Source organism: Meriones unguiculatus, chromosome 18, assembly GCF_030254825.1.
Source record: "Meriones unguiculatus strain TT.TT164.6M chromosome 18, Bangor_MerUng_6.1, whole genome shotgun sequence".
Taxonomy (NCBI): Eukaryota; Metazoa; Chordata; class Mammalia; order Rodentia; family Muridae; genus Meriones; species Meriones unguiculatus.
The window spans coordinates 71,151,343-71,179,310 of NC_083365.1; the positions used below are offsets into that span (position 1 = coordinate 71,151,343).

Below are 27,968 nucleotides of genomic sequence, written 5' to 3' on the forward strand. Positions count from 1 at the left end.
TCTCGCTTTATTTTCTCTTCTTTACTCACTTCTGGACTCTATGAATGGTGCCTTCCTAAAAGTAGGCAGAAGTGGTGAATGCTCTTCATTGGTTTATTTTCTTTTCTTTACTCACTTATGGACTCTATGAATGCCCTTCCCCCAACATGTAGGGCAAGGGTTTTCACCTCAATTAACCTAACGCAGGTAATTTCTCACAGACATGCCCAAAGGATGTTTTTATAGCAATTCTAGATCCTGCCAGGTTGTCCTTTAAAATGAACCACAGAGGCATCTCTCTCAATTTCTCCTCTCTACAAAGATGCTCAGAAGGGACATTGCTAAATATGTCCTAGCTGTGTACTCATCAGTCTGTGTGTGCACCTCAGAGTCTCAGCATCAGCAGTCCTCTTGAGAGAAGGAACAAGGATGTTTACTGAGATTATAAGACTAGTGCCAACCTAGGAACCAAGAAGTGAGGACACAGACTTCTCAACTTCACCAGTGTTGGCTTACCGAAAATTCTATGATGCTCAAATGCTGAATGAAGACTCATTCAGATGTAGCTTCAAACTGATGGCTTTAAAGAGATTGAATAAACACTTTATGCTAAAATCTGGCATGAGCTTTTAATATTAACCACTACATATTTTATAGACTGTATTTGTTGCCAAGCACTAAAACAAACATTAAGATGTGTTTTGCCTTAATGGGTACTATGGATGCTTCTGAACAGTGATATAAAAAGCAGCATAAACCACATTATAATCATGGAAATCATCTGTGTTAAACTACCATTTGCTGTGAAAGTGGCAGTTATTTTTCATCTACAAACAATTATATCTAGATTACTTACTCTCTGTTAGGGAACATTTCATCAAAAAAAAACCCTCATTTAATTGACATAAAGATGCATTTTTGGAGAGAGACATAATCTCTAATTTGGACTAATTAAAGGACTAGGCATTCCCTATTAGTGAAATGCTGGCGTCTATTGGAAATATGAATCTTTATTAGTTTCATATACATAAAGTCTTACAAAACAAGCTGCTTACAGTAAGAAAAAAGTCCTAGAAACCATTAACTAAAGATCACATAGTGGTAATTCGGGTTCTAGGGATGCACCTCAGTTGTCAACATGCTCAACCAGAATACAGAAAGCTCTGGGTTTGACCCTCAGAACTGGGTGAAATAAGGTGATGTGTGATTGTACTCTCACTACTTGGAAGATTGAGGCAGGAGGATTCAAAATCCATCCTCAACTACAGCCTGGACAACAAGGCACATACCTAAACATAGAAAAGGCAATATACACCAAGCCTATAGCCAACATCAAGCAAAAAAGAGAGAAACTTAACTCAATCTCACTGAACTCAGGGACAAGGTAAGGATGCACACTCTCTGTGTATCTCTTCAACATAGTACTTGAGGTCCTAGCTAGAGCAATAAGACAAATAAAGGAGATCAAGGGAACACACACTGGAAAGGAAGAAGTCAAAGTATCTCTACTTGCAGATGATATAGTAGTATACTTGAATGACCATAAAAATACTAACAGAAAACTCCTAAAGCTGATAAACACCTTCAGCAAAGTGGCTGGATAGAAAATTAACTAAAAAACAGAACAACAACAACAACAAAAAAACACAGTAGGCCTCCTGCATACAAAAGACAAAAGGACTGAGAAAGAAATTAGGGAAACAACACCCTTTACAATAGCCACAAATAACAAAGTACCTTGGTGTGACTCTAACCAAGCAAGTGAAAAACCTGCCTGAAAAAAACAAAAACAAAAATAAAAACTTCAAGTCTCAAAGAAAGAAATTGAAAAAGATATCAGAACATAGAAATATCTCTCAGTAGGATTAACATAGTGAAAATGGTCATCCTACCAAAAGCAATCTACAGATTCAATGCAATTCCCATTAAAATACTAACACAATTCTTTACAGAACTTGAAAAAATAATTCTCAATTTCATATGGAAAAACAAAAACCCAGAATTGCTAAAACAATCCTGTACAATAACAGATCTTCTGGGGGTATCTCCATCCCTGATCTCAAGCTGTTCTATAAAGCAACAGTAATAAAAACTGCATGGTACTGGCATAGAAACAGAATAGTGGATCAATGAAATTTAATAGAAGACTGAGAAATAAACCCACACTCTTAGGGATACTTGATTTTTTACAAAGAAGCCAAAACAATACAATGGAAAAAAGATAGCACATTCAACAAATGGTTCAGGTTTAATTGGATGTCTACATGTAAAAAAATGCAAATAGATCTGCATTTATCACCCTGCAAAAACTATAATCTAAGTGGATCAAAGAGCTCAACATGACCTGATAGGCTAATTAGTGTCAGATGGAAGGGGAGGAGGACCTCCCCTAACAGTGGACTTGGAGAGAGTCATGGGAGGAGATGAGGGAGGGAGAGTAGGATTGGGAGGGAATGTGGGAGGGGACTACAGCTGAGATATAAAATGAATAAACTAATTAATATAAAAAATAAAAATAAAAACAGTAACATAGGAGAAATCCATTACCTTGGGCTAAGCAAAGATTTTTTTTCCCCATTTGACCCCAACACACAGTTCATTAAAAAAAAAAAAATCTTCAACATAAAACCAGACACACTAAACCTGTTAGAAGAAAAAGTGGGGAAGAGCCTTGAACTCATTGGCACAGGAGACAACTTCCTGAACAGAACACCAACAGCACAGGCTCCAAGAGCAACAATCAATAAATGGGACCTCATGAAACTGAAAAGCTTCTGTAAAGCAAAGGACACTGTTGTCAGAATGAAACATCAGCCTACAGATTGGGAAAGTATCTTCACCAACCATATATCGGACAGGGGGCTAATATCCAGAATATATAAAGAACTCAAGAAGTTATACACCAATAAATCAAGTAATCTAATTTAAAAATGGGGTACAGAGCTAGACAGAATACTCAATAGAGGAATATTGAATGGCAGAGAAAGACTTAGAGAAATCTTCAACATCCTTAGCTATCAGGAAAATACAAATCACAATGACACTGAGATTTCATTCATTCAGAATGGCTAAGATCAAAAACTCAACTGACAACACATGCTGGAGAGGATGTGGAGAAAGGGGAACCCTCCTCCATTGCTAGTGGGAATGTAAACTTGTACAACCCCTTTGGAAAGCAATCTGGCACTTTCTCAGACAATTAAGAATAGTGCTTCCTCAAGATAAAACTATACCACTGCTAGACATATATCCAAATCATACAACTGTACAACAAGGACATTTGCTCAACCATGTTTGTAGCAGTTCTATTTTAATAGTCAGAAAATGGAAACAACCTAGACGTCCCTCGATGGAGGAATGGATACAGAAATTGTGCTACATTTACACAATGAAATACTACTGAGCTAAAAACAAGGAAATCATGAAATTTGCAGGCAAATGGTGGGAAATAGAAAAGATCATCTTAAGTGAGGTAACCCAGAAGCAGAAAGACACATATGGTATATACTCACTCATAAGTGGATATTACCCATGTATTCTAGGATAAACATACTAAAATCTATACTCCTAAAGAAGCTAAACAAGGAAGATGCTAGGGAAGATGTTCAACCCTCATTCAGAAGGAAAAATGCGATAGACATTGGAAGCAGGAGAAGACAGGGAATAGACCAGGAGCCTACCACAGTTGGCCTCTGAAAGACTCTACTGATTGAGGTTTTGAAGCAGAGGCTGAGACTCATAGCCAAACTTTGGGCAGAGTGCAGGGAATCTTATGAAAGAAGAGGGAGATAGAAAGACCTAGAGGGGACACTAGCTCCAAAAGGAAATCAACAGAGTCAATAAAACTGAGCCCTGGGGGCCCTGGAGAGATGGATATCGCATCCAAGGACAATGCATGGAAAGGACCTAAAACCCCTCCTCAGATGTAGTGCATAGACCCAGTCTCCAAGTGGGTTCCCTAATAAGGGTAGCAGGGGCTTTCTCTGGCCTGAACACAGTGACAGGCTCTCTGATCACCTACCTTGGGGGATACAGCCTTACCAGGCCACAGATGAGGACAATGCAGTCAGTCCTGATGAGACCTGATAGGCTAGGGTTAAATAGAAGGGGATGAAGACCTCCCTTATCAGTGGACTAGGGGAGGGACATAGAATAAGAGGGAGAAAGTGTGGGATTAAGAGGAGATGAGGGAGTGGGACAGGGCTGGGACACAAACTGAATAAATTGTAATAAATGATGATAATAAAAATTAAAATATATATTTCCTATTATAACATTGAATTTTTCATAGGTAAATATCTAAAAAATATCGTTAAAGAGAAAGATTCAAAACAAGCTCGTGCTCATATCATCATCATCCTCACTATTCAGTAAATAAAAATTATCCTAATTGTATTTGGTTACAAAAGAGTCCATTCAGAAGAAAAATAACTATTCATTTGTTTCTGTATCTAGCCCAACAGCCACTGTGTTGTCTTGATCCCTGCTTTTCTCTTTGTATATCTGTGTGCACACATATGTACATTTATTCACATGGAGGTGCACATGTATGTGCAGGCACAAACTGATCTCAGGAATCTTCCTCTGTGGCTCTCTAAATTATTCTTTGAAGCAAAGTGAGTCAATCAAAGCAAGGGCTTGCCCACATGTCCATCCTGCTTGAGGATCCATCAGCAATGCTGTAACTAAAGGCAGGTTATCTGACACTGACCTAGAAGTTCACGTGATCTTAACTCAGATCCACTTGCTTATGGAGTATGTGCTCTAACCACTGAGAAATCTATCTCCAGGCCTTCCTCTTTTATTGAGACAGTGTTTCATGTAGTTCAGAATGGCCTTGAACTTGATATTTCCTGAGGATGGGCCTGAACTTCTGACCTGCCTTCCTTCCCTTCCTGAGTGCTGGGATTAGTCATCTACAAGCACACTCAGTCTCTGTGATCCCGGAGCCCAGAGATTAATGTACCCTAGGCAAGCACACTAACCACTGAACATCTCAAGCCTATGTAGTTGATTCTCACTGGCCAGGGAAAGCAGAGCACATTTCATAGAGCTGATAGGAGGGTTTCAGGACAAGAGTATGGCTTTAACATTTACACTTTATCCTCTGCACTATACGTTGTTTGAAGGCAAACTGTCACTCATTCCATGTACCAGTGCAGTCAGCCATCTTCCTGGGACTTAAGGACAAGTCACAGAAATAACTGGATGGAACTTGCTTTGCAATGCTTAGGAAACAAAGACATTAAGTACTTGCTGTCTTGTAGAAGACTCATGTTTGCGTCTTTGCATCCATGTTAGGTGACTGGCAACCACCTGTAACAGCATGTCTAGGGAATCTGACTCCTTCTGTCCCCTGTTGGCACTGCATTCTCATGCATACATTCACATGCATGCATGCTCACACACACACACACACACACACACAAAACTAAAAGTAAAATAATATTTTTTAAAAACATGAAAGTTGGTGACAAATAGGGGATTAAATATGTTATTTAATTTTCTTCTTTTGAAATAAAGTACAGGTTACTAAGAGACTTTTAAATGATTATTTATTCTGTGAAGCGGCATTGTGCTATGGCCTGTATATAAGCTTTGGAGGACAGTTTGGGGGACCTGATTCTCTCCTTTATCCACAAGTCACCGGGGCTGTACTCAGGTCACCAGGCTTGCATGGCAAGTGCCTTTACCAGTTGAGACATCTTGCCACCCTTTACTGTAATAGTCTCAGACTATAAAAATGGCCAGGCCTGCTGAGATCTTAATGACTATCTTGTTCTTTTATGTATTAGATAATGAACAAAGCCTGGAGACATGGAAAGGTACAAATCACACATGAACTCTCCAACTCTATAGAATCTTTTGACATTAGTCTCAGGAAGTAATTCCTCTGAATATCTTTATAGACAACAGTGTGAATATGACCTCTGATGCAGCCATGCAGGATATGACATGTACCGATGACCGATATGATTTATGCAGAGAGTAAAAAATAAAAATACTGATGTTATTTATTGGGCCATCCAGAAGAAATGGTGCATAGGGCATGACAGTGCCCAGTTGGGTGAAAGAAAATGGATACAGCAGAAGTAGGCATCTGTGGAGTATGAGAAGTGACTTCAGTGTCTCCTCAAAATGGACATTGCAATTTCTTTGCCATGATAACAGAGTGGAGATACGAGGTTGAGGAGGTGATGATGTCCTGAGGGGAATTCCCTTAGAGAATATGGCCCTTACTTCAACATGAGGTGCCTGACAAATGGACGCTTAGGGTTGGTGAGATAGTACAGACAGTAAAATGGTTGCCCTACAAGCATGAGTACCTGAATTAGATCCCGGTGATCCTTGGGGAAAAGCTAGGCATGGTGTTGGTGGAAGTGCACAGTTATAATCTCAAAACAGGGAAGGCAGAGACAGCAGGCTGCTCCCACTCCATGGCCAGTGAATGTAGCATACTAGTTTAGTTCCAGGCAAGTGCGAGACCCTACTTCAAAAAACAAATTATGTAAAGACTAAGGAATGGCACACAAGATTGCCCACTGGACTCTACACATGCACACACACATGGACACGCATGTGCACACAGAAAATCATGCTCACGTGTACACACAAATAATATGTACTCATAATTTCCCTTTTTACTTCTTTTTCCACCATGTTACAAAGCCACACCAAGGTCCTTGCCAATCATCACAGTGCTCTTATCCTTATGAGCCTCCAGCATTATAAGCCAAATCTTATTCATTCATTGATTATTGACTGGTCTTTAGATAAAGCATCATATAGTGCAAGCTGGTCTTAAACTCACTCTGCAACCAAACTTGTTTGGCATTCTGTTCTTTGGTCCCAGTTACTGAAACAGGAGTAACTGGTCTCCTCTATTTTTTAAATCCAGACCAAAAATAATGAACTGGTCAGATGTTTATTTCAATAAATATGTTAATCATACTTTTTCACGAGATAATTCTCATTCCTAAGATATCAAAGAAACTTGCCGTTATTTATGTCTTTCCTGTGAAAAGTCGTCTCTAATACATCTGGATTTCTTTTCAGAGCTCTTTTCTCTCTGGAGTTAACAATCAAGCCAATGGCAGACATTACATTAAAAGTAGGCTGATGGGACTAGAGAGGTGGCTCAGTGGTAAAGAGCACTTACTGCTCTTCTGATTTGAATTTAGTTCCCAAAACTATGTCAGGTAGCTCAAACTTGTAACTCCAAGTTCAGGAAATTGAATGCCTTCTTCTGGCATCTATTGGCACCTGTACACACCTGGTACCCACCCGCATACACACATTTATTTATCTTCTCTGTGTGTGTGTACGTGTATGATGATCTGTGCCATACATGTGTGTGGAGTTCAGAGGACAACTGTAGTAATTTCTCTCCAGGAAGTGCATTTCAGGAGTCAAACTCAGGTCGTCAGGCTTGGTGGCAAGCTCCCTTTGACCTGCTGAGCCATCTTGCCAGCCCTATATTGACTGAACACTCTGAGCATTTGGTTCTTATCGGTGTGATTTAGTGCTATAGGACACATTTTATGTACCTTTTCCTTGCAGTAGTTGTATTTTTAGTAATGTTCTCACCTAAAATTGACAAGGTCTTCTCCAGGGTGGCATTTACTTTAATCAGTGAGCTTGCTCACTAGTCATGTGCATTCAGAATGTTCCATCCACTTAGAAGCAATAGCAATGGGATCAAATGTTTGATTATTTTCATTAATTAATTAATTAATTCATTCATTCATTCTTTTTTCTTCTTTCTTTCTCTCTATCTGTCTATCTATCTATTGGTGTGTATGCTCATGTGCAAGAACATGCATGCATATTATGTGCACCTTTGGACCTCAAAAAACAATCTTCCAAAGTCAGTTCTTTTTTTTTTTTTCTACCATGTTGGTCATGGGAATCCAACTCAGGTCATCATGCAAGGAGGTTGACCATACCCACAAACCATCTTGCGGCAACATTTTTCAAGTGCCTTACAGGTCTTATACCATTTATTCCCCATAACTACAACATAAGCAGAATTTTCACCTCATATTACACAAGAATGCAGGAGGCTCAGAAAGGGTTTTGAAAAGCTGCCGAAGATAAAGTTCCAAAAGTAGCAGGCTGGAACACAAAACTGAGGCTATTTGATTCCAAAGTACATGTGGTTAGCGAGTGTGCAGTATCGATTCTCTAAATAGATGGTTTGCCTTTGGCTGGCAAAATATACATATGTCAAAAAATTCAAGTTCATCTGCTTTTAAGGAAGTGATAACTGGGGAAGCCACTCTCTGTATTTAAAAGAACCATTTTCAAAATGCAGAGTTTTAGATATCACAGTAGGCAAACAGGGCAGCTGTCAGGAGTCTATTTGTGTTTCTCTAGGTCTGAGGTGATTTTCCTCTTTTATTGAAATGGGTAGAGTTAGAAATACCTGAACTAACATAGAATAAGCAGGCTTCCAAGAAAGATGCCACTGTAATAGAATTTAGACTCTTAAGAACTAGGTGCAATATGGTAAGGTTACCCCAGGAAGAGAGTCAACAGAAGCGTCACTACCCATGCCTGAAGAGAGTCAACAGGATAAACCTAGCCTTACCTGGCATAGCTAACATCTATTCCATGCCCAAGCTTGTTCCACACTAGAGGAAAGTTCGAGAATGACCTTGAAATGATTCTGTTGGGCAGACCTGAGAACAGCAGCTACTTCTTTAGAGACAGTGGGAACACAGGTTGCAGAGGACATTCAAGGAGTGGGCAGGAAACCTAAGCCATCAGCATGAGTTCTTTACCAAACTCCACTAAGGTCAAATAGGACCTTCAAGTCTTATAGTCTAGTGATCTTGCATTAATTAACCCCCTCTTCCAGAAAACTACAACAACCTGATCCTACTTTTGATAATTCATTCTTGAAGTTAAATAACACAGAAAGGTGTGTTCATGGTGAGGTTCCTTCATAGCAGTGATGATCAAATCACAAAAATTATTATGTTGGTAGAAGTAATGTACGCTCACATCTGATGTTTCTATGAACTGCACCACCTGCAAAGTCCTCTTCCGTTCTTCGCCAAGGTTGCCATTACTTGCTCATCAAATATGAATTCAAATTTTCCTCATCCATGGGTTAAAGTAAGATGCCACATCTCTGAGTTCCTGCACATATCCCTCCTAACTTTCTTGGTAAATATTCCACATTCCGCAGTTAACAATGACTGTTTTCATTACCACGCTCCTTCATCCCTCCAGTGAGAAGAGTCAATAAGAGCCACATTTTAAAAATACTGCCTCTGTCTTAAGTCTTCTTAGTCCAGACTTGTATATCATATATCAAAATTATTTGATGACTTTTGGAGAGATAGCTTACTCATAAAGTGCTTGCATGCAAGCATGAGAACATGAATTTGGGTATCCGGAACTCACATTTTTTAAAAAGTGCTGGGTATGGTGGTTGCACACCTCTAATCCTTGAGTTGGAAGAGGAAGACAGGTGGGTTCCTGGAGCTCACTCTCTACCGAGTGTAGCTTCATTGGTCAACTCCAGGATTAGTGAGAGATCCTGACTCAAAAAGTTAGGTAAGAGGAAATAGCCAGTTTTAAAAATACCACACACATTTTAGCTTTTTATGGTAGCCAACCATGCTTGGAGAGACTGTCCTGCTTCAATGGCTGTATAGGCCTGAATGATCATGGCTACATTATGCTGTTGTGAGACTCTAATCTTGCATATACACCACAGGCAAACCAAGGAGACCAACACCAGAAGACCTGCTAATGCTCCCATGCCCGCCCATTCCTTCAGATGATTCATGGCTGCAGCAATCCATGGTGATTGCTATCCTGTGGCTAGTCCTGCGTCCACTCTGGTAGAATTTACTGTGACAATGGCCACTCTCAGCTGCTCCATCGTAGTATCACATTCTCCAGTCCAATTACCTAAAATATAGCTAGACAATTGTTTAGACAGATTTGCAGCACAGGAAAAATTTTCATGTTGTATGCTAGTGACACAAAGTCCAGCATACAATACAGCCATTGAAGCAGGACAGTCTCCCCAAGCATGGTTGGCTACCATAAAAAGCTAAAATGTTACGCTCAGGATGCAAGGCTAAGCACTGCACTCAGGGTCAGCCACTTTCGACCCAGAGAAGAGCAAGTCTGATTGCATGTGGGTTGATGCCCCAGGTCCCGCCTCTGAGAAAAAGGTATCGGACGGGTCTGATGTTCTTTGGGTGGATGACACCTAAATGAACATCGGTACAAAGTCCCAATTTATTTCTAATATCAGAGATCAGACCTCTACTCTTGCCTTTAAAACAAAAAGGGGGAACTGTAGAGAGCTGCGGAATGCTAGGCCTTAAAGATGGAGCTGGTTTCCGCCTTCCACCTTCCCGATGGTGAGTGCTCTCTGTCACGAACAATTCCACATTTGGCTAAGGCTGAGGATCTGGCTTGCTTCCATGTATGTGGACCTATCTGCATTGCCCACGTGGCACGCTGGGGTTGGCTACTCAGAGGCTATTTAAGCTGTGGGCTGGCTTTCCCCAGGGTCCGATGATTGTTCAAGGTTCCTGAATAAACTGCATTGAAAATAAAAAAATAAATAAAAAAATACCACACACACACACACACACACACACACACACACATTTGGTTAACACATTGGGATACAAAAGTCAAAAAGATCTTTTTATGAAGTAGAATCTTCTTCTATAAGAGTCCTGATAGTGAACATAACCATCAAAGAAAGGTCAAGGGTTTTAGACAGAAGTCAGAGCTCTTCAATGAATCTTCAGGAGTGCCTTTATCAACATGACACGACACAAGGAAATCCCCTCCTGAAGGCTGTGTGGTTGTATGGTGCTAGCATGGGTGCAGAGGTCACCAAAAAAAAAAATCCCTTTACGTCAGTGTTTCTACACCTGTGGATTGCATATTAACTATCTTGCACATCAGGTATTTTACATTACGATTCATAACGGTAGCAAATTACCGTCATGAAGTGGCAATAGAAATATTTTTTTTTGGTTAGAGTCATGGCGACATGACAAACTGTATTAAAGGGTCTTAGCATTAGGAAGGCCAAGAATCATTGCTCTAAGTTATTGCCAGAAAGAGGAAATTGTAAGTCACATGATAAAACTCCTGCCTGAATAATGAGATAATGAGAATATCAAACTTAGAGATCCCAGCAGAGCAAAGATTTGGCTTTCTTTCTTTCTTTCTTTCTTTCTTTCTTTCTTTCTTTCTTTCTTTCTTTCTCTGTCACAAAGAGTAGGAAAGTTTGATTGGAGGAGGGTCACTAGACAAGAGAATGACATACATGATTATGATTGGAAGAAAGAATAGTTGCCAGGCTAGAGCTAAAGATCTAGGTAAGTTCAAACTAAATGTTCAGTGCTGGAGAGAGGGTTCTGTGATTAAAAGTGATTGCTGTTACAGAGGACCAAAGACTGGTTTCTAAATCCCACATTGGGCAGCTCACAACCTCTTGTAACTCTTGTAGCTATATGAGATGTAGCACCATCTTCCTGCCTTTGTGGGCATCCACATGCATGTACTCATACATGTATACAGACACAAAGACACAAATTTAAAAATAAAGTAATTCTTTTTTAATTTTAGGGGCTAGAGAGATTGCTCAGTCATTAAGAGCACTCTCTATTCTTTGAGAACCTGAGTTAGGTTCTTAGCACATATTCTGGGCAGGTCATATCCACCTGTAACTTCAGTTCTGTGGGACTTAACACCCTCTTCCGGAACTCTCATACATGTGGTATACACTTACACAAACACACACAGACACATACAAAATATTAGAAACATTAATAAATATATTTATACTCATGTTCAAAGTTCAATATCAGATATATTTCCCAATTAATATCCACCTATAATTTTTATTGTTTTATAATTTCATATATGCATATAATATGTATTGAGTAAATCTACCTTCCACCTCTTGCCTTTCCCCATCCAATGTGTTCCGTATTCTCTCATCCCTTTTCTCATTCAACTTAATGATCAGTATGTTCACACACACATACATGAATAAAACTTTTACAAAAATGAATTAAAGAATTTAATCTAAACATTCAAAGTCATTAGGCACTCCTATAGCTTTGTGCTTTTTCAATTAGGATTCTTTGTAGTCTAGGCTGGCTTCAAATTTTCTATGGAAACAAGAATAACTTTGGACATCTGATCTCCAGCCCCCAATTCCTGAGGGTTGGTATTAAAAGTGTGCAGCCTAGTAAGGGGAACAGGGAATGCCACTGATATGAACTCACTGGCTGGCTCTTTGATCACCCCCAGCCTCTTGCCAGGCCACAGAGGCTGACAATGCAACCAGACCTGATGAGACCTGATAAGCTAGGGTCACATGGAAGGGCAGGAGGACCTCCCCTATCAGTGGATTTGAAGAGAGGCATGGGTGGAGATGAGGGAGGGAAGGTAGGACTGGGAGGAAATGAAGGTGGGGGCTACAGCTGGGATACAAAGTGAATAAACTGTAGTTAATATAAAAAATAAAAGTGTGCAGCACTAATGCCAAGTATATAGGTGTTAGGGATCAAAGCCAGAGCAACATGCATGCCAGAGCAACATGCATGCTAGACATGATGATACATAACAAAGCATGACTGGTAGTGAATCTCCGTCACATTCTGTTCAAACCAGGTCAGCCTATGAGATATCTGCGGGCTAAAGTGGGGAGTGCCATTCCCTGGCTTTAGGTCCTGAACTGTGTGAGAATAGAACAAGTTAGCCAAGCAGTAAATACACATGCAAGCATTTTCTGCTTCTTCAACCTTTATGCCTTCAACTTCCTGTTGCCTAAACTCCCTGAGCTGATAGAGCATGACCTGGAATTGTGAACTAAAGCCAATCTCTTCTCCTTTAAGTTTTTTTTTTTTTTTTTTTTTTTTTTTTGTCAGAGTATTTTATCACATTAACAGGAATGACGATATAGCGTTAGGTGAGTACTCTACCATGGTGCTACATTACCTGCCTTAGGGTAATGTTTTCAATCCACCAATGAACTGCTAGGACGACATTTTTCTGTGTTAGAAAATACTGAAAGCAATTGGTCTGTTAGATGTTTGGCTAGAATTCAGGAGAATTGGACTGTAGGGAGTTTGTGTGACGGTAGTGGCAGGTGTGGTGGTTAGACTAGTATGAGTTTAGTGGGGGATAATGGAAAGAAATGGCTGAAGAATGATGGTTGACTTGGACATCGTTCCTCTGGTTTTGGTTGATTTGAATAGATAAAAGCTGGCTGTTACCATTTAGTACAGTAAGGAGGTTGCAGCAAAAATTAAAAATACTCTCTTTGATATATTGAGTTTATGCTATCCTGCAGACATTCAGATTCCAGTACCAAGTGGCATCTGGGAAAAAGGTTCAAGGCTCAGCAAGCTAGACCCAAGCTCAACATCCAATAGCTGAATCTGTGAGATTTACTAAGATCACACACCAAACAGGCAGAAACCAAAGTGTCAAAGACATCCAAGATTTATGTTGGGCACCATCCCATGCACTTTTCCCCCAAGCTTAAATACTTTAAAAAAGTATTTCTTTGGGGTTGGTGGAGGAGCACTTTCCTTTGATTCAACATTGATTACCCAAGTGTACTCCACTTACCATGGTTCTACATCTACTATAGGTCTAACCATGGCATTCAGGTTCCCTTTTCAAGCTGGAGACATTTGGATATTTAAAGGCATCTGAAGGTTTAAAGATTTCAAGTCCTTCAAGAATCCAGAAAAGTCATTAGGTTGGGATCTGAGTGACCCTAATTATATGTAGACTGCCTTATTTTCCTTTCTATTCCTCAAAGAGAAAGGCTTCAGTGAAATGGCAAAAAGAGAATATCCTGAACAATTATTGGGTGGAGAGTCATTTAGAGTCAAGAAGGACATTTCATCTGTTCCTGCATTTTGCTACAACCTGATGGAGTTTCGACTGTGAGGCATTCAGAAACTAGGTATACCATTTCTTACTGAACCTCTGTTACTTCTTCAGATGACAGCGTTGGCAGGTTTTCCCAAAGGTGGATATTGTAAGCCTACCAAATTCCAACATTATTCTTTGATCTCTGTAGCACATACATTTTCTGATCTATCTGCAGATCACCCAGCCTTGAACAACTGACTATTTATTTGTTTGACTGCCTCCTCCACTTCTTCCACAGATGTGTGTTACTAAGCAATTGGTAAGAATTGTTGAAGGACTTTGTCTTAGACAGTGAGGGTCACATGAAAATACTTAAAAACAAATTTTAGGTCTTCTTTAAAAAAATTCAAGGGAAATTTTTTCTCCTTGCCCATAGGGCATTGCCGATTTTCCTGTCAATAGCATACATCACTAGTAATAACTACACAAGAAAAGCAAGGGATTGGGACTTTAAAGTTGAATGCTTGCCTAGCATGCCTTCGACCCTGGTTCTACCCAGAGCACTGCTTATCCAGACATGGTGATGTATGCCTTTAAACCCTTCACATAGGAAGTTGAGGCAGGAGGATCAAGAGTTCAAAGTCATCCTCAGCTACAAAGAGAGTTCAGGTCCAGGCTGTACTAATTGAGATCCTGTTTCAATGAAGAAGGGAGAGGAAGCAAGGAAGGAAGGAAGGAAGGAAGAAGAAGAAGAAGAAGAAAAAGAAGAAGAAGAAGAAGAAGAAGAAGAAGGAAGGAAGGAAGGAAGGAAGGAAGGAAGGAAGGAAGGAAAAAATATAAATTTAAGGAGTTTTCTACAAGGTCACAAAAAACGGTGTCAAATTGTCTCAGAGGTTGCTACTAACAAAGTTTTCATATTGTGAAAGTCTGTTTTATTTATTTATTTATTTATTTTTTGCCAAGGCATTCAGAATCTTATAAAATGTATATACTTGCAGCCCACATCTCAGTGAATAAAATCTAGTTGTTATTTTTTAAACTCACCCCAGACCACAAAAGATCATGATCATTTTAAAAGGTGAGAAAAGGGTGAGAGAACAAATCTTGATGGTCATAGCATACCCTGAGGAAATTCTGCATGTTGGAGATGTTAGCATGGGTATGAATGTATAACACTGAGGTTTCTACCTAAGAGGCTGAATGGTGCACACAATTTTTTTTTCCTTTCTAATCCTCACATTATTATCTGCAAAATGAGGATGAACATGGTGGCTCCTCAGGTGAGCTATTTGCCAGCAAGCTCCACTTCCTGAGTTACATCCCTGGGACACACATGGTTGAAGGAGATAGCCTACATCTTTCTGTGTTTTCTAACCTCCGCACATGTACCATGGCTTGTGTGTGAATCTCATACAAATAGGTAAAAATAGAATTTTTAAAACTCTTTCATCTTAAAAATAAGATGTGGATTGGGACATCTCTCTGAAACATTTACACCTCATAATTATAGAATCACCAACATCAGATATACTTTCAACTTCCATATGTCCTCTGATGAATGGGATTGACAGACACACTGTGAACTAACTGATCCTACAAAAAGAAAATCCTACAGGAGGTTGGTAAGATGGTTCAGTGGCTAAGTTCACCTGACACACAAGCATGAGGATCTCAGTTCAAATCTGTAGCACCCACGTAAAAAACTGGGAAAAGCTAATGCTGTGAGAATCACATGCAGAAAAAGTTATTACTGGAGCTGGCTGCTGTCAGCAGGGCTCCAGCTTCACAGAGGAACTCTCTCTTAAGGGATAAAAGAGAGTGGTAAAGGAGGACGCCCAATGTTTGTTTTCCTCGGGCCTCCACAGGTCCATATGAGTACCGAAATATACATACACATGCATAGACCCCTCTCTCTCTCTCTCTCTCTCTCTCTCTCTCTCTCTCTCTCTCTCTCTCTCACACACACACACACACACACACACGTACAACATATAGTTTATGTAGTCTGGAGCTAGAAGCAAAGACACTTCTTTTATTCCAGTATTTTTATCCTTGTGTGTAAGCACATGTAAGGTCTTTAGTTGATCCCCCCCCCGTGTGTGTGTGTGTGTTCTTGTATATGGGTATGGATAAGTATGTCCCACAGTGTAGTGTGAAGGTTAGAGGACAACTTTGCATGTTGGGAGATAACTTTTTGTGTGTTCTGTGAATCCAAGGTCAGGTCATTCTGCTTACACAACAAGCATATACCCTCTGAGCCATCAAACTCCCAAGGCCAAATTTTACATTTTCACACCCAAAATCCCCATATATTCACCATGCTTACATCTAATGTGACTAGCAGAGGTCATTTGTGTCTGCAGCTCTCAGTGAATGACAAACCAGAAGAGGATGTCTCAGAAGATAACTATCTATATTCTTCTACCCGTATTAACAGGGAAATTTTTAGTATAATTATAAGATTAGAATTAGTTTTTAAAAAGACTAATGGCTTAGAAGAATGCCACTTAACTAAAGTCCTTAAAGGTCAGCTATGAAGAAATAACACTAGGCAAAGAAGGTGGCACCCTTTTAATCTAGCTAATGAATAAATTTTGGTCCCATTAAAATTTACCTATGGTTAATAATGTTTGGCTAACAACATCTCACACACAGCTCTTTCTGGAAGATAGACCAAGACTCTTCCCTGTAAGCTGGAAGACATAAATCTCAGGAACATCTCCAGACTCACAGAGATAGAACTAGAGTCTGTAGAATGAGGATCTGGTCTTTGCACTATTTGTCCTTAAACGTTACTTCCCAAGTGTGGTCTACTTCTTCAAGATAACATGAACTCTTGCCTCTTATATACACTCTGAGCTTCATTTCTCATCCTTTCTATTCTTTCTACTCTGCAATCTAAGACATCTCAACTATTAGCTGTTTTAATGATGACTGACTTTATTTCTTTTGCTCACACTTTATGTTTCTGGAGTATTTTCCCCATATTTATCTGTCTAACTCCTGTTTAGATTATCTGGGCCTTATAAAGTTCTCCCTGACAAGAGCTGTTATTTATCCACTTAGCATGTGTCAGGCATACTGTAAATTGCTCATTTGAATCCTCAACTCTGTTCAAGATCAACAGGGACCATCCTACTCACACAGAATTCCCCTTCACCAAACACATGATTCCCTAAGCAGCTGAGACAGGGAAGACTAAATACAAGCCTGCATCCCTTAGTGCGACAGATGCACTGGCCTACTTCAGACAGAAACTCTTGACTTTACCTTTTATGCTATTATTAGATTTTCTAGAGGACATGCATCCATACATAAATACACTCATACATGTGTGCATATATATGTATTCTTGTCAAGCTTTCTTTCTTTGATCAGAAATTTCTACAGTGAGCACAACTTCTCTGCCCTAATTCTATCATTATCTCAGAAAATTTCTTTAAGTAAAGAGCTCATTTATTAAAGACAGTAAGTACTTTCATGTTATTTGCTTTCCATTAAAATAAAGTAGAATCCATTTTTCTTAGGGCAAAATTCTAGAAACTAGAGTTGTGAGAAGTGGTATTTTTCCATCTAGCCACCATGATTCATTTTAGAAATTAAAGTTTTCTAATGAGAAAGCCTGACCAAAGTGCTAGAGCCAACAGTCTCCTGGCAATGCCCAATTCATTAAGCTCAGCAGCAACTGTGTCTGTCATGCTTAACCCAGGCTTCAAAGCAGCCAGCAGGGATCTGTTTCCATCTGATGTGAGACTTTCCTCTTCAGTAAAAGAGAAAGATGTTCAAGATTCAAGTTGTATTGTGATGTACTAAAGCTCCTCACCCTTGAGGATAATAGCATGCCTGTTGTCACGAGCTGGGAGACTTGCAGTCATTTCTTTTGATGTTGTCTACCTATTTGGAAGCAAGATATTTAATTCTGCTTAGGCCAAGGAGGACTTAGTGAGACTTAGAAATCTGTTACTTGGGGAAACACTGTTCTTGCCTTCTTTCACTCAAGAATAGTAGTTGGGCACTGACTAATCACCCGACATTGGCTGGGGTGAATGCTAAGACTAGCAAATGTAAACTATGGACACTTCTAGTGGGGAGGCTGACGCTGGTGTATACTTACAACTAAGAAAACCCATTGTTCTGGCAGTAAGACCAGGAGGTTATCTGAACATGTATGTATCTGACTAAAGTGGTCCGAGGACTCTCTCTTAGAGAGTTCTTCAGGAGACCTAAAGTAAAAATGAGCCATTAGCAGTAGATGACTGCCAACAAAAGGAGTGTCACTTTTCCTTGAGGCTGTGGTCACCGGTAGGTCCCCCATGCCCTACTGGATGAACTTATACCCATGAGCTCCTGGGAAACACTAATTCCACTCTGTTGATTAAGTTAAAAAATAAGACATGAAGTTGGAAGAGAGATGTGCTGGGTTATTCTGTGGCCAGTTACATTGGGGGAAGGGTAGGTGGATGTGGTTAAGATACATCATATGAATGTGTATGGAACTATCAAAGAATAAATTTGAAATATTATGGTAATGTACATTTTAAAATAGGGTTGCAAAGATAACCACATCAGGGTGGCATCAATGGGGCAAAGGCAGGGGCTGGAGATGCTGCTCAGGGAGTAAGTGGAGAGGACTCCAGTTCAACTCACAGCACATACACGGTGGTGCAGAGTCATCCACAGCTCCAGCTTCAGGAGAGCCCATGCCTGCATCTGACCTTCAGGAATATGAAGCATGCATGCCAGAACATACCAAATGCAGGCAAAATATTCACACGTAAAATAAAATGTATAAATGGGACCAAGGAAACAGGAAGTACAGAGAGAGAGAGAGGAAGTTTGAAGTCGATATCCAAGCTGTGATGCAACTTCTTTTCGAGAGAGCCACACATCCAAATCTAAGAACCGACCTAAGTATGTAACATCTTGTAATTTGCACTGGGATGATCAATCGCATTTTTATTTGATTAATTTCTTCTTTAGGCAGCATTGAAATACACATCTCTCCTTCCTCACACCTTTTTGGTACAAGTCCATGATGAAATTATGCAGCTGTTACTACTGAATTTGAAGATATCTTTCAGCTCCCTGGAGACTTCAAAATGAGTTTTACCATTATTATAGTTAATAATAATTGCAAATAAAATTCACAGCATTTATGCCAAATAAAATTGATTCTCATTCTACACCTCTCTATGGAAATACCAAATGTCTTTAAAATTGCTATTAGAACAAATTATAACACAAAGCACTTAACATAGCATTTTTGTTAAGTGAGATAATTTAGGTTTATTTCTTTTATGTTCATGCGAAGAAAAACCTCAACAGGGTTAATTGTCTTCCCTAAGCCATGTGATTCATTGTGGTACAGAAGAATAAAAATTCAACACGAGAATGATCATCCAAATATACCTATATAAGCTTTTAGCGGGGAGTAAGGATAGCTTTGCACAGATTATTTTTGTTGCCAGTGAAAAATATAACACAAATAAACAAGAACATCAAAGTGCTAGGACAAATTTATAAGAAATAAGGTTGTTCAAAAGGTAAATCTCAGGCAGGAGAGGTGGCTTAGTAGTAAAAAATATTTGCAAGAGGACCAGAGTTCAGTTCACAGCACCCATGAGAGGTAGCTCCCAGCTGCTTTTAAATCCAGCACCAGGCGTGGTCTCCATAAGCAGTTACACACACACACACACACACACACACACACACACACACGTGCACACAAGCACAGACACATACACAGAGACAGAGAGACAGAGAGAGATTTTACAAAAAGGAAAAATGGTATTTATAGTACGGTTTATCAACCAGCTGAAATTTATGCTAATGAATCCCATTCTGTGTCTGCCCCTGGGATCCTAGGCCTGTCAATGATGATGGACTTTATTTCTGTGTTGTACGGCTGCCAACTCTCATCTGCCCACCTGGCTTGTATCTAAGGCCAAAGAGCTTTGATGAAAAGGAGGAAGGCCATGGCAATCAAATGTCCAATCAATAGTACTTTGACAAAGTTCACATGCAGCCAGCAAGAAGAGAGACATTTGTAGTTTGGGGAAAATAGATAAAACTGGAGATCATTGTGTTAAGCAAAATAAGCCAGACTCAGTAAAAGAAATGTTAAACATATTCTCTCATCCATGGAGTAGAGACTATATTTATGACATTAGTTGGATTTTATAAACATGATATTATATATAGATTATATATATATATTATTAAATAGATTTTTTTCTATGACATCAAAGTAGAACTATGTGGTGGGAGGGAAAAGTCTAAAGGGAAAAGAAGAATATGAGAAAGTAATGGGGGAACTAATATTAACATTACATGTTTTCTCTCATGGGTAGTGTTAAAATCTACATCAAAGTGTGGCGTGTGTGCACATGTATTTGTATATATGTGTATATTTGTGTGTGTGTGTGTGTTTGTGTGTGTATATGTTATATTATATTCCATTCTTGCAGAATATGAGGACTGAGAGGAAAGACAAAGAGGAAGAACATGAGAAATTAGCAAAGGGATGAATATTTACAAAGTACAAAGAGACAATGTATGGAAGTACCATAATGAAATACTTCATAAACTAACTAAAGATGAACTATTTGCTTTAAAAAGGGGGAGAGGACTTGTCCATTATACTTTCTACTTACTTTGGCTCAGGATAACCCAAAATTGAAAAGTGTAATTGCCAGATGATCCCTAAAAAGTATCAAAATCAAATATTCTGAAAGCCAAATAAAACATCAGTGAAGATCTTTGAGACATTTGATATGGATATAAAACACAGTGTGAGAACTCCAACCTCCATTATTATTAAGTTCAAGACAAAATTAGCCCTTCCTAGAATGAAAGACATTAAGATTTCTTTAGTAACCAGCAATCATATATATTCAAAGTCTGACGTGTGGCAAGTCTGGTGTCAAAGCATCCCTGGGAAGGATTAGAACTTGGCTCTCAGAGAGCTCATGCTATTAAGGAGGTGATGGAACATTCTGAAGCTATCATGCTTTTATGATACCCAAAGATGGTGAGTTCTTACAGGGAAACCATAGCCCAAGTGTGCATTACTATGAAGTCTTTTCACTCAAATGTTTTTGAAACTTCATTATGCTTCAGAATCATCTGAAAGACTTAACACTAGTTCAGTAGGAGTGGCTAGAGCCTGGAAAGTTTTTAAATTTATCTTTATTGTATGTGTGTAAGAGTTTGGCTGCATGCACACATGTGCACCACTTGCATTCAGTGCCTGTGGAGGTCAAAGGGAATCTGATCCTTTGGAACTGTAATTACAGATGGTAGGGAGCTGAGAACCAAACCCAGGTCCTCTGTAAGAGCAACTAAAGAGGCTTAATCACTGTCCATCTCTTGACCCTGTTTGGTTTGTTTCTGAGTACCCAGGTGTGTCAAGCCCGCTTGTGTGGGACTTGGCACTATGGTATCAGCCTATGAAGGCACCTACAGTGCCTTCTCAGTTTTCTTTTTATCAACACCAATGTCTCCAGAGGAGATGGTGGAGATGACTCCATGGCTAAATGTATCATCCACTCTTGCAGAGTTTCTGCTTCTAGCCTCTGTAGGCACCAGAACCCACACAGGCATGTGCACAAGTTCAAACACTCACAGACACACAGACACACACCCAAATCTAAAAAAACTCTTCAATAACTGACCAAAACAAGAATTTCTAAGCAATTATTAAGACATTAATTTTCCAAAGAAAAGTTCAACTTTTATTTTTAAAAACTTTTAAATGTACTTCAACAATATCTTGCATGGGAATATATTTTCAAATATAAAGCTGATATACAAACATTATAAATGTCAGAATAGATTATTCTTTATGCTAAGGAGATATAAAAGTGGCCAAATTTAAGTATCTTTTTTATTTAAAGAAAATAATAAAGATTTTAATGATTTCTTTTTAAAAAGTTCAATTTATATCCCTCAAAATAAAATTGTCTTATAACCAACTAAGTTTTAAAAACTTGGTAATAAATTCAGTTTGCAAAAGGGCTAATTTGTCATTAGTGGGCTTTCCAATCCATGACACTTTTCTTGCTCTAGACAGATTCTTTCCACATTAAGTTTATGAGGATGATGATTAGGATAACTAACCAAGGCAGATTGTTTCTAAGCCAGGGGGAACTGACATACACCAACAATAGTCTCTGTCTCTGTTTTTTCTAGATTTCTCTTTTATCTTGTCCTGTAGAACACTGATTAGCAAGGTGGCTCATCCCAACCCCTCCCCCTGCAATTTGCCAGGAAAATCTGTAGAGTTAAACCATTTCTTAAACCACATAGAGTCACCACTGGAAGCTATCCCTTCAGAGTATGTTTGCATAAATGGTGAAATAACAGAATAATACATAGAAACATTGTAGGCATAATCTTTGCCCTTAAGACTTCAAATTATTTTTAACTTAAGGTACTCATACATGTTTCATATCATTACACAAATATGTTTTCCATGCACACTCTTGGAGGTCTGAATTCTTGTGGATATCATTAACATATGTAATTTGAGATATTATTAAAGTCTAAATTGTATTACTAGTCCATGGAGAAAGTCAAATTGATGTGTACCCATCCTTTAGATTAGAGGATGGAATTGACAGTCAGTGAGATGCTGGTGGGACAATTACATACATGTTTGACTATGACAGTTTGTACCATTGTCACATTAGAAAATGTTTGTTTTTAGGGGCCAGAGATTGTTTTTAGGGATCAGAGAGTAAGAATTACTCTCCAAGCCCTACAATTGGAGTTTGAGTTCTTGAAGGAGACCTGAACCACCTCTTCAGAGATGCTCACTGACCTCCAACTACGTGCCATGCGCATCCCTCCATTCACCTTATATACACACAGTAATAATATATTTTAAATACTTATTTTCCGAATAAAATAATTTCTTGACCACCGTATGCTCATGCCCTAAAAACTGAAGAAAACACATTGTAATAAGATTTTCATTCCCTTCTAGCCATATTTTAATTAAATTTACTTTTTATTGACACATAATGATGGTAGAAATGTACATTTTTTTTACAGTTTTCCTTGCTGACACATGATACTTTTACAGTGTTATTGGCGTATGAATATTAGCTCTTCCACCCCAGTGTTTCATCCTGGTTCTTTGTCCTAGGACTTGGAGAGACTATGACTTAGAAGTAGTAAGCAGTGGTGAAAGGATGTTAATGTTTGGCTCATTGATACTGCTGTTTAACCACTAACTGAAATGACTAGAGACACAATTTCAGCTTAAGGGGCATTCTGAAGCCAGTGAAACCAAAGGACTCTTTCTAAAATGTCTCATTCTAATACCTTCTCCAGTATGGGAGAAACAAATAAAATTTTAGTTTACTTTTAAAATGTTTTCATCTCTCTCTCTCTCTCTCTCTCTCTCTCTATATATATATATATATATATATATATATATATATATATATATGTGTGTGTGTGTGTGTGTGTGTGTGTGTGTGTGTGTGTGTGTATACACATATATATGTATAATATATATGTATATATAAATGGTACTGCAGACCTTTCCTTCCACTATGTGGGTCCCAGGGACAGAATTCAGGGTGTTAGCAAATGCTTTTATCTATTGAGCCATCTCACTGACCCAAACAGAATTTACAGATTTTTGTCTGTAGTTTGGAATTTAGAACCTAACTATGACTTTGGTGAAAATAAACAGGGAAGCTCTGGAAAGGAGGAGACATAGAGAGAGGCCTGGATATAAATGTGTCCTAGATGGAAAAACAATATTTTGTACTGTAATTTATAGTGTTCCTAATAAACTTATGTATGATTTATCACCTAGGCATCACCAATTATAATTATATCACCCAACGCTTCTAACTTCAGGGGCCCAGAAAAATGGCCAACAAGTCATGGCTTTACATCTCTAGAAAACAGAGTTCAATCTCCAGAACTCAGGTGAAGGTGAAAGGAGAGAACTGACTTCACAAAGTTGTCCTCTGCACACATATATTGAACTACAAAGCACACACAAACACACACAGACACACACGCACATGCACACCTTTCTTTGTAGTTTTGGATTTATATTGTTCACCTGTTTTCAGTTGATACATTTCCATTGGCTATTCTTTTTAACATTAGTTGTAGCAGAGACAAGGGCTGGCATTATATTTTGTGCTGACAAATGGGGGTGGGGCGTTCCCTAAAGCTTTATTGCACCAGAGCTATGTGAGAAAAGCCCCCGAGGGTCTCTGATATCTTTCTTGAGCAGAGCAGCGTGCAACTGTTTCAGATTCTGGGTATTTTCAGAGTCCTAAACTGGGTTATGATTTTCTTCAGGCCAATACACTTCCACAGAAGATTTGACTTAAAATTGTCAGATAAGTTTAACGAGGGGGAAATTAACCCTAAGCAATCACAAGTGATGCCAAGGTTCCAAAAGTTTGAAAAATGTTTTAAGCCCCAGTGCAGCACGGCTTTCCAAAAACCCTCCCAATCTTGGGTTTTTCTCCCCTTAAGTTGTTATTGCATTTTGCTCCTAGGCTAATGCATTACCTAAATATAGACAGCCATTTTTAGTATAAATTCCAAAAGCCATAAATGTTTCATAATTGAGGACATAATTCGAAGTAAGAGAGCTTTTTCCACTCATCCTTTTTTTACGGTTGCAAATTGGAAAATACTCAAGTAATTACTCCCTTAATAGTTCAATGCTGGCAACTCTACTTTATGAACCTCACAAGCATCTTTGCCCACCCCCAGAGCAATATAGGGGATTGCAGAAAAAAAGAAAAACTTAACTTGTGCAATTAACCAAATCACCCAGAGCTTTGATTCAAGATTCTTTCATTAAACCATTAATAACACAAACTGCTAAGTGGTGGGTCATCCAGTTTTTATGATGCTTTTGCATTTCAATTCAATGGCTGGAGTTCGGGTGAAAACCCAACATCTGCAAGATCAGCAAGCTAAGGAAAAGCCCTGATTCTAGAAACGTTTTCTTTTCTGCTCCACAGTTTGTCCGAGAGCACTCAATGCCAGAGAACTAATAAGGGAAGTGATTTTTGAGTCCCAGAAACTACAATGCATTTGTGTCTGCCCAATGAAAAGAAAAGCAAATGAAGTGCTTGATTCCTATGACCTCAAAGGCGTAAGCAGAAAGCCACTGGTCATTTTATGGCTTCTAAACAAAGGTAGCTAGACAGTTTGTAATTCTAAACCCACTTCAAACTCCAACACTTATTACCTACTAGAGTTTATATATCACAATGTTGAATGTCATATGTTTTATTTCTTGGCATTGCTCAGTGGTGGTATGCTTATATAATTGACGAATGTAGGGATCTTATAAGCAGAGAACAATTTAAATCTGAAAGCTCAATGTTTCATTTCTAAACTTGGACACGGTACAGAAAAACCAATGCTGAAAAAAGATTTTTCCTTGGCCATTATTGGGGGTGTAAATGATCTGGATTTGGACTCAGTGTGGCTTCAGTTAACCCCCTCTGTTTATACATGATGGGAGTCAAATTATACATCATTGACTTCATCCTTGAAACCTCAGTGCCTTTAAAACATAACTGCAGATAAATAGAGCAAAATGTGCAGTTTATGGTCTATTTATTGCTAAAAGTCACTGAAAGGGCAGGCAAGTTCGTGAGAAAGAGATATTGTTGAAAATTACATTCCTTTTGTAATTACAGTCAATGCAACATCATCAGGGGCCAGAGGTATAAACCAAAAACTGAGCTGTAAATTGGCTTCTTGGATTCTAGCCTCTGTCAACGGTGTGTACATCCTATGAATGACACAGGACAGTAACTGGAGATGAAGTTTGTAAAAGACCTTGAGAGCCACCCACCACTTAGTCACAAAATGCCAAGTAACCATACAAATACAATCCAGGTAAGATCTAGCAAGAGAGGGATCCTTCCTCACTGGAGTCATACCATTCTGAATCCCATAGATAGTCAAATGTCATTATAAACTAGAACAGAAAACAAAATCCTGAAATTTCTAACTTACTTTCAACAATCTTTTATCAGAAAAAAAAACATCAAGTTTATTTCAACTTATTTTTTAATATCCTTATCCAAGAACTAGACTTAAATAGTGGGTCCAGTCATTCCACTGGTTCTAAAGTCAGATAGTAGTACCTGCAAGCAGGTGTTTTTCCCTTCTCCCCAGATGTTTGCACACTCACTAGTCTGATGTCAGTACAACCACCAGTTTAATGCTCACAACAAGGAATCCACTTTCCGTGAACTCTAAAACACACATGAGAAGATGCTGTGTCCACATGTAGAGCCAATGCAATGTTTTCTGTTTCCAGCAGTTCACAAATTCATCACCAGTTCCCTCAAAAAAACTGACACCCATAGAAACTCTTCCAGACGCTCACTAAAGTTTATTCCTGAGACATACCACAGACAGATTCTCAGCCCACGAATAAAAATACAGTTATCGGTATAGAAGAAGCAGCTATGGAAACTGTCTCCAGTCTACCTACATGAGCAAACAGCAAAACACTTTCCAAAGATCAAGCCTTCAACTCAAACTCAAACCAACCGGGTATTCTCCAGCAGCAGCAGCTGCTGAACCAGTGCCTACACACGATTTAGCTGCACGAAGACACCTGTGCAGAAGCAGAGAAAAGCAGCACCACCAGATCCTACCTTGATGGTTTTGGAGGGCTGACACTTGATATGATGGGACACGCTGGCCGTTTGGTTCATATTTCAGGACCCTGGACAGTGCACGCTCCACAGGCAGAGTTCCAAGATGAGCCTGCTATCACGCCTCCTCTGCTGGACTTGAGCAAGGGGCTGCTGCTGTTGCTGCTGCCTCTGCTGCTTCTGTTGCTGCTGCTGTCTTACTCTGCAGGCTGAAACGCTGTCAGGCTGGAGGGATCCGCAGCTCACTTAGCCCTAAATAAAGCATTTACTTGGTTCATCATTCTCAGAGCTCTTGGCAATCTGGGATAGAAAGCCGACTGTTTAAATTCACTTGCATGGTATCTTTCCAGTACTGAGTTGTGACAGATCCACAGTGCAGCCAATAGTCTTGGCTCTCGTGCTCATTTCAAAGGGACGAGTACCAGGAAATATACAGAGATCAATTGCAGTACTACAGTTTAAAGGGGCACTCTCTCAACAACCTTGCTACTACTGGGTTATACATTTTTGCAGCACAAACTAATTCTCCCTCTTTCCTCTCTCTTGCGCTCTCTGATTTTTGACAACAAATCATTATCAATCTAATAATAAATTGTATCTATTTTTTCTTAGTGTTAACAAAACAACAGTAAATGGGGGCAAAGACCTGTTGATGGTAGTAAGGTTTTAAGGCTTTCTATCTGTATGGTGAGCTATTTCCTGTGGATATTTACTGGTCTTTCTGTAAGGGGGGGGACCTAAAGGTATACACAAATATTTGCAAACACAATAATTGCTGAATATTTCACCACAGCCAAAATGGTTTCTGGTTTTTGAATTTTTTTTTCTTATCAGTCATAAATATCATTGAGGACATATTTTTGAGAAACTGGGGCAAACTACGAGTCAGTCACAAATGCCACTTATTTACCTCAAATGTCATTTGTGGAAAAATAAATTGTTAATGTTTTTGGAAAAGAAAAACCTATCTTCTCATGAGTCATCATGCTCATATCAGCACTGACCAGGGTGAATTTTCCCATATGGGCATAAGATCCAGGAAGCTTGAGAAAGTGGAAAATATCACCCCACCAGCCTTTATTATGAAATATCTTATGTAATCCACACTGGATGTTACATCTCATGAGTGTTTCCGCATGTGTGTGGGTACACATGTGCCACAGTGCATGTGTGGAGATGCAAGGACACCATGTAAGAGCCACTTCTCCCCTTCCACCATGTGCTTCCCACGGATTGAACTAATAGTCTTAGACTTGGCAGTAAGTGCCTTTACCCATTCACACACCTTTCTGACCAGAAGGTCAACACTTTTTACTCCTCAGAAATATTTCCTGCTGGTGAAATACTACAACACCAAACTGTGTGACACTTTATGTCAGAGCCTGTAGTGTCACAGTTGAACAATAACATAAAAAATAAATAAATAATAAGTTTGGTAAAATA

The 27,968-nt window shown here is 39.1% G+C and overlaps 1 protein-coding gene across 1 annotated transcript in view; it reads right to left on the reverse strand.

Annotated features, from left to right (window-relative positions):
• Positions 1 to 26,845, reverse strand: part of Dpp10 (dipeptidyl peptidase like 10) — a 1,523,950-nt gene extending 1,497,105 nt beyond the window's left edge. Inside the window, exon 1 of the mRNA XM_060371777.1 lies at positions 26,526 to 26,845. Coding sequence (XP_060227760.1) covers positions 26,526 to 26,585 — 60 coding nt within the window. The 5' untranslated portion in view covers positions 26,586 to 26,845. The remainder of the gene's footprint in view (positions 1 to 26,525) is intronic.
• Between the last annotated feature and the right edge of the window lie 1,123 nt (positions 26,846 to 27,968).